We start from the raw sequence: 14,409 nt of genomic DNA on the forward strand, positions 1-14,409 counted from the left end.
ACACAAAGATAAGAAGTCTAATTGGGAGACTCAGATTGTGATTTCTACACTCACAACAAAGCTGTGGCTTTGTTATTGACTTTCATGAGAAGGGTTTTTAAAGCATTCTTTGTAAATTGATTGAGGCGTCTCTTCTCTAGTTTTTAATGCGAGACACTGCGGACCTTTGTCACAACTCACTGCTTTTAATGTATATGTTAATGAAATTATGCAATAGGTGCTACTAGTACTGAAGGGCAAGGTGTTTATCTGCTGCAGCTCCAAAGAGCTTTGTCCTTCCCTCTGACCAGCACTCTCTCTCTCACGCACACTCATATCACACTCCCTCTCTCTCTCTCCCTCTCTCTCTCTCTCCCTCTCTCCCTCTCTCCCTCTCTCTCCCTCTCTCCCTCTCTCCCTCTCTCCCTCTCTCCTCTCTCTCTCTCTCCTCTCTCTCTCTCTCTCCCTCTCTCCCTCTCTCCCTCTCTCTCCCTCTCTCCCTCTCTCCCTCTCTCCCTCTCTCCTCTCTCCTCTCTCCCTCTCTTCCTCTCTGTGCGCAACCATATGGCGTCTTAACATACACATGCACTCACATGCACTCTGTGTGTCCTCAGTCTGCCTCCTGGGAAGCTCCATAAATCTGTCTAATGTCTGTGAGTTGCACAGAGCACCAGCACTGGCCAAGGTCAAAGGTCAAGTGTGTGGGGTCATGGTGAAGTCCGCCTGTCTTTGCTGCCTCACTTGTTCAGACTACAGTGAGAGACTCTGGGTCTGTCATGGCTGTGGGTTCAGGATTCACATTTCATGGTTTGGAAGCGCTCTCATAAGAGGAGTTCAATAGGTTCAGGATTTTTATGTCATAATTTCAGATGGAGGGCAGGGGCTGATGTAACTCTGTGGGTGATTTCATGTTTTGTTTTGTTTTTTTAAGAATTATTGGAAAAGAAAATCTACAAATGTTGAACTTTACAATTTCAGGTCGACCTATGAATTATGACAAATTGTGTTTAAAATGTTCGATTGATCCAGTAATTGTAAATATTGAACATGAACCAGGTCAAAATGTCTAGTTTCTGACCTACCCTCCACATCAATATTAAATTATGGGCAGTTCAGAATGATGTGTGCCAAACCTATAATCTGAAGTTGACCCAGGTCCAACTGTGACAACACAACACTGAACCAGAAGAATGAACTGAGAGTCTTATTGCAAGTTCATTCTTCTGGCTCTTTATTGGTGTTATTGTTGTGCAGCTTATGTCTTATTCTCCCGACACAGATTGAATCCAGAGCTGTGCATTTGAACCACATAGACCCACTGAACTCTTCTGAATGGCCAAAGCTCCTTAGTGTGTACACTACAGAGAGCCAGATGTGAAGGAGACCAGCCTGGGTCCAGTGTGTGGAGCTTGGGCGCGCCTCTCTAGCCTACGTCTACTGCATCTCTAAGCTACACTAAGAGGCAGTGCATAAATAGAGAATAGACAGGGTTTTCTTTAGTTTCTCTAACACTACACTGGCATGTTCCCTGATGTCGGTAATATTAGTATGTTTCTCTTTCTGACTATAGGTGAAGTAAAACATACCTGATTTTAAACTGCGATACAGTAGTAGGTAATACTTCATAACTTCTTCATAAAATACCATGCATTAGGTGATTATTGCTTTTAAAGAGTCCTACGGAGGCTCCAAGAGAAAAAAAAATATTGCCCTCGGGTTCTATCTATAGGATTTTGGCAAATCATAAGCTTTTTATGATGTTGGCATAGATTTCATCATTTTTTGCATGCAATAATATCAACAAAACAAAAGCAAAATTGAAAAATTAGACAAAAGTGACAAATGCTTTGGCCTGATTAAAAAGTCAACAAAAATCCCACCTACAGATACAGAAATTAAAGTGCAACTGATTGACAAATCAAGTATAAATAAACAAATAGATAAATGACAGTAGAAAGAATAGAATTGGAATACTTTTAGGCAAAGTGTTGAAAAATAAATAAATAAAAAACATTATTCACCTCAGTATTGTCAAAAATATGGTCACTTGGTGCAACAGAACATTATCATTATTATTATCATCATTATTATTATTACTACTATCATTATTACTATATTTCCCCCCTAAAAAAGAGCTCTGAAATTGCACCGTGTGCAGACAAACCCATTGGTTTGGACTGACTCGAGTCTTTCATCCTCAGAGTCCAAACAGACGCAGTCAGGAAGCTGTCTCTGCCTCCGACAACAGAGCAGAGTGAGAAGTGTTTAGGAAGTGCATGCGGAAAATCAGATAAATCCTTAAGTGGGCAAATCTCAAGGAGAAAAATTGTGCTATCTTCATCATGTTCAGCGTCATTAAAAGGCTCAAAAGACAGAGGGTGCTAGTGTACGCGGCTGAGGAAAGCGAGGTCATTTCAGAGCAAAAATAGATTGTGTTGTTCATTGAGAACAGTATAATGTCTGGTCCGTGTGCAGGGGGTCATGCGTCGAGGGGGCCCAGCGGAGAGTAGGGCCCTTTGAAGCAGGCCGACTCGTAGTGCTTGTTCAGGTAACTCTTGAGGGCAAAGGTTTTGTTGCAGCGTTTGCACTTGAAGTGTTTGAAGGCGGAGTGCGTCTGCATGTGCGCGCGCAGGTTGGAGCGGTCAGCGAAGGCCTTACCACAGTGAGCACAGCCAAAGGGCTTCTCCCCGGTGTGCGAGCGCATGTGTCCCTGTAACAGCCAGGGCCGGCTGAATGCCTTACCGCAGATGTCGCACTTGTGCTTGAGGTCATGAGTGAGCAGGTGCATGGCCATGGCGGGCATTGACACATACACCTTCCCACACGTTGGGCATTTCTTTGCCAGCTTGCTGTCCAGCGAGCGGTGTGTCTGTTTGTGGCGGCTCAGGTTGGAAGACGTGGCATAGGTTTTGCCGCATTCGTTGCAGGTATGCCTCTGGATGTTTCTTGGACTGCCCAGGGCTTTCCTTCTGGAGCGGCCGTCGGTGATGAAGAAGGCATCCACTGTGTATCCATCACTCACTGCTGCTACTCCATTTATGTAGGTGTCTGTGATCTCTGAGGCCGGGCTGTCCGGAGACTCCGAGTCAGGGGCCCCATAGTCACTGTGCAGTCCATCGTACAGCGGGTCTGGAGAGGGCACTTTGATCCCACCATCACTCTCCCTGTCGTACACTGAAGGGCTGATGTAGTCACTGATGTAGCCAGCTGTGGACACAGACCATCATCACGTAAGAGACATTATTCAACTTTTACATGAACTTGAACAAATGAGTTGTGCCCTGATGTGCTGCAGACCTCCACACTGTGATTTGAGTGGCACAAGGACAAACCAGAGCATCATTAGAACTGTGCTGCTGGACAACGCTAACTAAAGGTAAACCAGACAAGCACCTGCGCCTTTTCATCAAGTGCTCAGAGAGGAGCTATTCTGAGTCAGGTGAGGAAAACTAAACAATGTAGCACCAGACTACTCAAGGTTGAAATATTGTATTGTTTTATATAGTGGCAAATAAATGAAGTTTAATAAATAACATCTAAAAGATGCTGGCCAATCTAATTTCTTAATTATACAAATGTACATATTCTCAAGAGGGGCTTTTATCGAGCCACTTGTATATAATTATATTTACACTGATACCCTTTGGAAACCAAACTCTGATTACACTGTTCAGTATTTGTGGAGTACTCTCTGAGTGTTGGATTAACTGTAACTACCTTTATGAACAGGAAACATATGTGGAGTGGCATGTTGTTTCCCAGAACATCTGGGTTTGCCTGGCACACCTGTGACCAGCAGTGGGTGTAAGATGTACATGTGTATAAACAACACGCAATTGGGCCAAATAAATGCTTGGAGGCTCAAAAAGTGCAGAGAGAAGGATACCAGCTCAGTGGCTGACCCTAGTCTGGAGAAAGCTGAGGTAGCAAGTGTAAATGAGCATCAGCACCACGGACAGCTTCAGCACTGCGGGTCAATGGCTCTGTGACAGCAGCTGCACGCGCTCACTGCTGCATCCGGGCCTCGTAAAACACACACCGATACACATCCGGGACACTACTGCTTCACATACGCCACCAACAATTGCGGGCAGGGTCAGTACCCGGGCTTCTGGGACTGGGTTCAGAAAAGTGGATGGAAAGCAGTCTCCTCTTAGTTTACACCAACCAAAAGACCCTGCAAAGTCAAACTGTTTTGAGTTGTATGCATGCAACAAGCTGTATGCCTCTGATATTGCGTATCTGAGTTGTCACAAAATCAACTTTCTCTCTGTGTTTTCTGAACACGCTGCCGCACAAACAGACTGACGCCACAAAGCTGGGACATGAATAATTCCCAAAGCGCTCCGTTCAGGCAGAAAGCTTCTTTCCATGGCCCGCGCAACAGCTGTGATGGCTGAGGCTGTGGATGAGAGACAAAGGTGTCCGGGCCAGAGCGGATTGCATTGCTCTGCTGAGGCGGCAGATCGCGTGTCAGAACGCTGAGGGCTTGTTAACTTGGTGTTATAAATACACTGCGGACTGCCACTTAGCTTTGGAACGACGCACGTGCAATCCACGCCCTTTTGAGTGTGTTAAAAATCTAAGTTATACAATAATAAAATGCCTTAAAATGTCATTGAGCCGTCAGCAAGGTCAGTTCAACAGTTGCACCACAAGTTAATAAACAGTCGATAAACGAAGCGTTCAAATCATCTTAAGTTAAACAGACTTTAAATGAGCGACGTGATCAGACTGCGTCACAGAGACAGACGCACAACCACAGCAGCCCACGTGGGAGGTGGAGGGGGTTCAGTGTATTGTGAAGTGTCACAAAACAATAGGCATCCGCCATTGAGGGTCACACAACCCTATTTTAACTAATGTATCCATGATCCAAATGACAACAATGTGTTGCTAATTGGTTAAGTCGTGCAGATAACAACTGTCTCAGTCCATCTTTATCTCTATTAACCTTACTTAAAGTGCGTAGGGGGGACAAGTCCATGCTGACTATGAGCCAAAATCGATGAAACACAGGGAGCGCTGGGTTTAGCTGATTTCTCAAGTGACCTTTCCGCTTCAGCGACAGTCGACTCCTCCACTGTGGCTAGAATTCCCTTAGTAAATAAGGCTCGGGCTTTTCTTATTGAGACTGGCACTTCGTTAAAGCTCTTCTGTGGTGTTCAGGGCATCACTCACAAACTCAGATAAAATTACGCTGATTCAACAGCTGTTGCATTGCACTTGTCTGCACTCTCTCCATGGGTGAACGGCGTTACAGCTAAGAATCATACGTCTTCTTGAATAATCGGTTAAATAGGACACGTCTGCGCACTCTGTGCGTTGTGCCACAGCCTCCAGTGAAGTTGCCAGCTAATTATCTTAAGAGCAGCTCAAACAGCACCTGTTATTGGGCACAACAGGTAGGCAGTGCGACATAAAAAGCTGATAGATTTAAACTGAGCAATGCCGTTTGTAAAATATGCACATGAAGACTTACCTTTCTCGTGGAGTCGGAAGCTGAGGTCCGTCCGGTGTCGGTATGCGTTCTCCAAGTCCGCCACATTGGAGAAATCATCCAGCTTTACCTTCTTCACCAGGAAAGACCTCGGCATGATGACTTTCTCACGGACTCACACGGCACGCAACACGGTCCCACAGCCAGGCCAGCGTGACCCTTTTCCACGGTCTTAAGTGTGTTATACTTCCACGTCCTGCCAGAACCTTGTCCTACAGCTCCGGAACAGTGGGCACCGCAACTTCAGCACCGGATAGCTCCGCCAAACTCGTCCGGAGGGAAAAAAAAAACAAAAAACAAAACACACGCACGAGTATGAACAAGCACAAAAGCTGAGGCTCCCGGCTCTTCTTCGGGTCTCTATCCGCAAACACAGTCCCTGGCCCCCGCCGCACGTCTCCACAGCATCCCCTCTGCCTTCCTCTGGTCCCTCACTCTTCTCTGCGCGCGAGCTCCTCCCGTGTGCGTCTCCCGATCAGCTGTTGGCTTTTATAGGACACGCGCGCTCGGGAGGAGAGGGATAGGATGGAGGGATGGATAGACACGCGGGGAGAGGGAGTGCCTAATTTAATCCATCCCACGTCTCCGGGGAGCGGCGACTGGCCCCGATGATTTATTGAAGCTGTTATCACCCCCCTCTTTCTCTTTCTTTCTCTGTCTTTGAGTTCCCCCCCCCCCCCCCCCCTTTTTTTTTTTGGTGCGCGTGCGTGTGTGTTTCACGGTGATAAGAATGTAAATTATTGTTAGGTTTTCATTGATTTGATGCGACCGTCGGCGTGTTGGTTTGATTGTTGCAGGATACAGGAGCTTTTGTCTTAAATCACCTGCCGAGCGTTAACCCGAGCGTCTCTGGTTTACAGGAGTGATCACCGAGAGGCTCGCAATTATCACAGGAGCGCGCCAGAAGGAAGCTCTGTGTGAGTGGCGGGGAAATGGAGATGCAAAGATGACTGTAGGTTCACTGGGTTCACTTAAATCTGCTGTATTATGTCATAAAAAGAGGGAGAGGTTTAGAGTCACCTGCTGCTGGGACAACTAACCTTTTTCATAGTATGTATTCTGGTGTTTGGCTTCAAGTAATTGTAATACTACTATCACCACTACTACTACTACTACTATCAGGTTTATACAAACTTTAGGTTTAGTTCTGGTTTACCTCAGGTTTTGAACTGGTTTAGTGCTGCTCTTGTTTGTTATTCTTGTCTACAGTTGTCAGTATCAGAAATGCTTTAGACCTGGTTTATCTCGAGTTACAAACATGAAGATTGGGAATAACAGACAATACAAGTTCTACGCAGTATAACATAAGATTGCTATGTGTCTAAAATACAAGGTATATAAGTCAAAATTAGAAATAGAAAGTAATGGTCCAAGAAATTAAAACATATAAGAGTAAAAACTATTTGGTAAAACTATTACTATGTCTGGATGTAACATCTGATGAATAAATCAGATGTTACTAATGTGACTAATAGAAGAGTCACACATTAAATAAGAAAAAAATATAAATATTTTTTTTCTAAAGACATCAAATTGAGAAACTAAAGTGTGGCAAAAAAAAACTGCACATGTTCAATTTTTTACGCATTGTCAAAACTTAAAACTTTTGTCACTTGTAGAATTACACACAATGGAAAGAGTAACCAAAAGTATATTAAACTGTACTAAACATAACTCAAGATGTTGCTAAAAAAGGGCACAATTTCTTTCAAAAGTAAATGTAACTTTACTTTTCAGACATAAGAGGAAGGGGGCTTCAGCTGAGTAAGCTCTGTGAGTTTGTGAGATTTTAATACCATGACCATGTCCTTCAGATAAATGCAGTAAGCAGTCGGGCTTCCACACATACTGTCATCATAAAAGTATATGAGTTTCACAATTGGTCCATTTTCGTCAGTGCATGGATATTTACGTTCCAGTGGAGCCATACACGTCAGTAGGAATGCACAAGTTCAAGGTAAGGTTTCACTGACCGATGCCCCGGTATTGATCAGGAGTCATGTGATTCCTACGACATTGTACGAGTGCGTGAGAATGGATTGTGAGCGCGTGCATGCCGGCCGGTCCATCTGTTGTCCTTAATCAGAGGGAGAACAGCTGAGTCCCTTCACCTGGAGACTGGGACGTCCAATTAAACACACACACACACACACTGTCCTGTCAGTGCTAAAATAACCCACGGCATTAGCAACATATTTCATCATCATTAGAGGCCGCATCCGTGTGGACTTGTGAACATGTCCTGCTCAGGCGCCTCACACCGCGACCTTGCTAAAACAATACAGCATTTATCCACGCATCACTCTTGGACGCCGTTAACCAACGCCAGCTTTGATTCTCACTAAACAAGCAGATTACAGACATCTGGCTAAACAATAATATCCTCAGTAAAAATCTACTTGAACAGCCTGACGATCAAAGTGAACAGTGAGTCATCCATTATGTCTGGATGGCACAGCGCAGGTGTGAGAATGCAGCAAGTGTCATCAGGCACATTAACACTTTATTTAGAGGAGGGGAAGGAGAGATTTAGTCAGAAATGAGAACTTCAAATAGGTTTGGATCGAGTGTTTAAAAATGAGGCCTCAGATCTCTCTGTGAGGAAACTTGTGCTGCACTTGAGGGGGAAATAGGGCTGGGCCATATCCTATTGTTCATGATATATCGTGGTTTTCTTTGGAGATGATCTGAAAATCTAACGACACAAGCAGATTTTCCTCTCCAATGCGAGCAACAAATGTCCACTACTTACATCCAGAGCAGCTGAAACACTGACAGTGGAGGGTAAAAACACAATGACAGAAAGGATGTAAAGAGTGGAAGCAGATCTAATAACTACATAAAGATGAACATAAAGATCATAAAACAAATTGACAAAAGCCACAAATAAATATTCTTAGGCTTTATTTTCATTTATATCTTGAGCACAAACTTCTTTTTTATAACTTGATACAAAATATCTGCCATATTGCCCTGCCCTAGGGGGGAAATATCTACACAATGATATGACTTACAGGATTGGTTAGGGGGGTCAGCAGATCTTGTGTCAGGGAAGTTTGAGAGGAGTAACAGCCCTCAGGACAAAAGTAGAGCCAGCGCTCTGTAGGAGGCAGGTGAATTCAGGACACACAAATGGAAAACCCTCTTCTCAGCCTCTGATATAACTGAGTCGGTGTAATCTCTCCTTCATCGAGGAGTGGTAGAAATGGTTTCAAAGGTAGTCATCTGGACAATGTATTTGAAATCGAGACGTCTCCACTGCCACCACTGCCACCTGGAAGGCAATGATATAGACAAAACGGAATATGTTCAATTATTATGTAACTGAGTTTACTGTCAGTTTGTAGTGACTTTTCTGCCATACTCGGCCTTTTGCGATAACAGATATTTTCTTCATACAACATTTTCCTTGACCAAAAGCTTTACAGAGCCAGCCCTCATTACCGTCCTGTGCTTGACATCTACAGCTGAATCAATATCATTAAATATTTGGGGTAACAAGAGCCACTTTTAGCTATCATTTGACGAGGAGAGTGACAGAAAAGCAGTGATTGATGCTGTTTACGCGGGGGACGCAGCGCAGTGGGACGGGGCCACGTTTCGGACACTGACCTGCTCCACTGACCAGCTGCTGTGCTCCTCTGTGTGTGTGTGTGTGTGTGTGTGTGTATGTGTGTGTGTGTGTGTGTGTGTGTGTATGTGTGTGTGTGTGTGTGTGTATGTGTGTGTGTGTGTGTGTGTGTGTGTGTATGTGTGTGTGTGTGTGTGTGTGTGTGTGTATGTGTGTGTGTGTGTGTGTGTGTGTGTGTGTATGTGTGTGTGTGTGTGTGTGTATGTGTGTGTGTGTGTGTGTGTGTGTGTGTATGTGTGTGTGTGTGTGTGTGTGTATGTGTGTGTGTGTGTGTATGTGTGTGTGTGTGTGTGTATGTGTGTGTGTGTGTGTGTGTGTGTGCGTGTGTGTGTGTGTGTGAGAGTGTGTGAGAGTGTGTGTGTGTGTGTGTGTGTGAGCGTGTGTGTGTGTGTGTGTGTTTGTGTGTGTGTGTGTGTGAGCGTGTGTGTGTGTGTGTGTTTGTTTGTGTGTGAGCATGTGTGTGTGTGTGTGTCTCTGTGTGTGTGTGTGTGTTTGTGTGTGTGTGTGTGTGTGTGTGTGAGCGTGTGTGTGTGTGTGTGTGTCTGTGTGTGGTGTGTGTGTGTGTGTGTGTTTGTTTGTGTGTGAGCATGTGTGTGTGTGTGTGTCTCTGTGTGTGTGTGTGTGTTTGTGTGTGTGTGTGTGTGTGTGTGTGAGCGTGTGTGTGTGTGTGTCTGTGTGTGGTGTGTGTGTGTGTGTGTGTGCGTGCAAAGGTGGACGGTCCTCTGCGCACTGGTCAGGAACACCACTGGTCAGGAACACATCTGCTGCACGACATCAAAATCAATGGCTTGTTCATGCCTTGCAATAGAACAGATTTGCATGAAGACCTTAGATGACCATTTGAAATCGAGTACTCGCCTTGACGTTGTAGCGTTACATGAGGGTGAAATTTCAGTAGTCAGCGGAAGCAATCTTCACTCGTCACAGTAAATTATTGGGGGTGCACTGAAAAACAAAATATCGTTCGGAGTTTCAGGTTAGAGTTATAATGAAACAACACAGATATGTAGTTTCTCCCAACATCTTCAGTCGTTTTAATCATTTCAGACTTGGTAAAAGGAGAATTCACACTGCAGAGGTGTTAGTCATGAGAATCTACATTAAAAAAGTGCACTTTGTAAAACTTTTCTGGTGGAGGGTCTGTCACATGTTTGTCTAATAAAAATAATAGTGCTTTGCTTGGAATGTCCCACAGTAAATGACTTAAACATATCTATTTTCATCATTTATTCAATCACAGTCGATTTTATGTCCAAAAACGACTTGTGAAATCACCTGTTTATGTTATTTTATGGAATATTCCAGGCAAAACAACCATAACATCTCCAAAGGAAGGATCGGGACCCTCCACCTAAAAACATACATATAGTTCCGCTTTAAACAGTGAAAGTTGAAATAAGTTCATCGGTTGAACAGGGTGAATTACTGCAGCTTAGGAGGAAGACAGTTTGCAGCGACAACCCCTGAGAAAGACGTCAAAATAAGTCTCGAGCACGTCTACTTGGGTAACATTATTTGAAAGTAGCAGTAATTATGCTAATGCCCCTGTGACGTGTACTGAAGTGCGTCACCCTGGAGAGTGCACTGTTCTGAAGGTGAGCGTCTCATTCGGCTGTGACCTAAAGCCGTTCTGTTGCAGTAACGCTAAATATTGCTGAGCCTCTCTTCTCATCAGTCGTGCCCGCTCGTCCACACGTGCACGCTCGCACACACACACACACACACACACACACACACACTCACACACACACACACATACACACGTGCACAGATAGACGCATGCAGAAGTGCTGGGCTAGGGCAGAAACGTGGCCTGTTTCTGTGCCGTTTTTGATGACTCCCGCTGTACTGTGAAACCCAATGCAGAGTACATTAGCAATACAGTGTCCCAAAACAGAGGGGAGAGGAAGGCTATAGGATGAGAGGACTTGTGTAATGCACCTTTAGCTGGTTGTTTCTCAGACTTTGACAAGCCTTTTCCTTTAAAAATAAAATGACAGTGGCTCAAAAAAACACAATATGAAGACAATACTGAATCCATAAAAGGCAACTGAGAAGGAATGAACTAAATAGTTGACTCTTAGGAGCTTTTAACCATATTATGATTGCTTCCCCTTCTCATTTAACCACTCAAATGTGTATTTAGAACGCTTGATGCATGTTTGAGTCATCTTTATTGTCCTGCAGACATGACACCATTGCGCTGACAGCCCACATTTCACCATTCCCCAGATTCCCACCAAAACACAACCGCTGCGTGTACTTCTGACTTCTACAATGCCATTGTCTTGAGCTGTGACACATGTGGGATTTAGCAGCATCGCAGAGCTTGGCACACAAAATAAATACATGTTTAAGCGACTTGCTATCGTACTTACTTTGTTATGATGGTGTTTAAGATGAAAAGGGCAGTGGAAAACAGCGCAGCGTTTGCCTTTTAGAGAATGTTTGTGATTTCAAATATAGCTGACAAAAGAACAATAGGTCGTCTTTAAGAATAATTAAAAGGTAGTCAAGGTTTTCAAGCATCTTCCTGAAAGCCTGAAGTCTAGTTCTTTACTAAAGGGGTTTTCCCGGACCCCGGGGTCTATGATTTGGACCCTCTTCTTATTCATTTGTATAACAGGGGTCATGTGAGGCTTCTTACCCTGATCCCCCACATTTCTATCAATGGACCTGTGTATGAATATAATCTGAGCATTAGCTCTAGAGCTTTGTAACTTTGGCATCATAACTTTCGTGGTTCGCCACTGGAGATGTTATTGCTTTGCCTGGAATGTTAGAAGTAATATGAAAGTTTTACTTAGTTAGTTACTAGTTAGTTACTTGTCTCCATGCAGAAGTTTAATGTCGGACTGTGAAACTGACCAGGCAAAGAACATCTCAAATGGTTCTGGTGGATTAATTGACAAACTGGAAATGAAAATCGGTCTGATGAAAGAGAGAGAGTACGTGAGGTTATAGTTTTGCTCATCCGACTTTAAAAGGTGTTGGTTCAATTTGGGGATAATGCCTGGGAAAGAAAGAGTGGCTGTTACTGGGTCATATTGAGTTTTGATGTCCAATACTAGTAAAGCTGATTAGAAATGGTTGCGTGGTCAGCTGGAGTGAGATGGACACAAGCTGACAAAACCACAGAGAAGTTTCACCTTTACACACAATGCAAGTCTGGCGTAGTGAGCGAGAAGGATTGTTCACGTTGATTTCCTCAAGTTTGTGTTCCCTGACAGTGTGAGGCCATGTATGATCAATTCCTTTCCAAATAAATCTTTTCCCCACCACTTGCTCGCGGTAGTAATTGCCAGAGCTGCTTTGACCTAACGGAACTGCTGCATTTGTCACCGCGGGACACACATGAAGTCTTTGAGCATCTGCTGCTGTTTATGCCTGATCTGGAAAACCAACAATATGCTTCATTAGTTAAATGAATCTGGGAGAAGTGGGGAAGTGATGAGCTCTTTAGGAAGTGAGGAGCTTCAGTTAAGAACGTATAACGACACTGTAAAAAGCCCGTAATGAAGTCATAATGGAGGATTTTCAGCGTCTGGCGAAAACATGGCGGAGAGATGAATGTGTCTGCTATTATTTGTGCTGTAAGTGATAGTCGCAGGGACACAGTTAGTTTAAGTGAGGTGTGAAGAAGGCTGTAACTGTAGGGGATTGATGGCCTTTTACTTTTAAACTTTATTTTCAGGAGAGAAAGAGCTGAAGGGAGCAGGAACATAAGGGCTGGTGTTGATCCAGGTAACAGTTCAATGATTCTGTACCGGCGTGTTCTAAAGACTAACTAGGTTGCTAATGGAATAAATCTTCATTGGAAGAAGCTTTTACTTAAATATAGGCTGGAATAGTCCACATCTGGCCACACTTTGTTATTGCAGAGTATTTGTTTTATAACTCAAGAATCCCAAGAATCTGAAAGTGTCACTGTAGAGTCTACATTTTGAACATGACACAGTATTTGATCAAATTAGATACTTATTTCATCTTCACCTGAATTTAAAAGTCCATAATAAGATTTTTTAAGATGGTGGGGCCCAATCCTGGGTTTCTGCTTCAGATTATCAGTGATATTTGAATCACTCATCACCCTTTTTCTCACAGATTCACAGATTTTGAATTAAATTACCAAACTAAAAATCCTGTTAAAAACAAGATACGTATTTGTATCAAGCATGAGAATCATGCATTTGTTAGTTATCTGTGTGGTCAGGCTTAATAATGGGAAATATGTATTAACCATAGCAACCATAAACGAGGACTAAACATTTGCATTTTGACAGTTAAAAGCCCAACTCTACCATTCTGACCTGCAATCCACCTCCATTTTCAACCCTGAGCAGAGACGGTTCTTTTGTGTCAATGCAAACGTTTCCATCACTTTTCAGCAGAATGTCCTTCTTTTTGTTTGTCCCCCTCCTCAAACCTGCCAATGACGTTTGCTCTACTGTAGTTGACAAAATAGTTGTATTAGTATTATATCATGTCTCCTGTTCTTTTGGCCTAAACCGTCCGTGACCCAGAGCGCCTCAAGCACACACACCATCCCTCCCCCGGCCTCCATCGGGGGGTAATTGTGTGAATCAGGGGAGATTGCATTTGCTCAGACAGTTGAGTGGCTGGCTGGCAGGGTAATAAATGGCCTGATAACCAACACTACTTTGATCCCACTCAAAGCTGAAATAAGAACAAAAAATCATTACCTGCTGGAGACGGGCCCTTCCTGCTCTGTCACATGTGATAAAGACCGGCATATTTTGGGCCCGAACGGGAGGAACCGCAGCGAGGAGGGATGATGGAGCTGTTTAAGAAGGTCTAGTGATATTTCGAGTGTTGGGAAGGTGTTTTAGTGAGAATGAACACGGAATGGGTTTGGGGTATAAACAACTATTGTAAAAAACAAGCTAAAAATGTCAGCGGCTTTATGTAAGTAAGTAAACAAGCTTGCACTGGGACCGGCTAATGACTATTATTGTTATTATTTTGTGGCTGCACATAAAAACCGTTCATTTTGGACTTGAATTGCTGAATATTTATATAGAGAGAGAGCATCATTTCAGTTTGTTTTACGCCACAGCGTTATGTCGTAAAGCAAAAACAACAGCAAACGTCTGAGCGCATTTCTGTCCACTGTGATGGCGTGGTGTTTAAATATGATAAACCACGCGACACCGAATATGTAAATGTGGCTCTGGCTTTGAAGCTGGCATGACTTTGTGTTTAGCTCCTGTTGATGCACAAAGACTGAACCGCGGCGCTTTAGTTTCAGCTTTCTGTTGAGTCACTTTAGGGGGTCTGC

General features: G+C 43.7%; 1 protein-coding gene across 1 annotated transcript; it reads right to left on the reverse strand.

Annotated features, from left to right (window-relative positions):
- Window positions 1–1,058: 1,058 nt before the first annotated feature.
- On the reverse strand, window positions 1,059–5,937 carry LOC140374234 (transcriptional repressor scratch 1-like). The gene is made up of 2 exons (XM_072461065.1): window positions 5,462–5,937; window positions 1,059–3,186 (listed from the first exon to the last, which is right to left on the reverse strand). Exons 1-2 carry the CDS (start codon window positions 5,574–5,576, stop codon window positions 2,459–2,461), a joined length of 843 nt encoding a protein of 280 aa, XP_072317166.1. The 5' UTR covers window positions 5,577–5,937; the 3' UTR covers window positions 1,059–2,458.
- Between the last annotated feature and the right edge of the window lie 8,472 nt (window positions 5,938–14,409).

This window comes from Eucyclogobius newberryi, unplaced genomic scaffold, assembly GCF_026437365.1.
Source record: "Eucyclogobius newberryi isolate DKJ021-1_F unplaced genomic scaffold, fEucNew1.0.hap1 SCAF_3, whole genome shotgun sequence".
Taxonomy (NCBI): domain Eukaryota; kingdom Metazoa; phylum Chordata; class Actinopteri; order Gobiiformes; family Gobiidae; genus Eucyclogobius; species Eucyclogobius newberryi.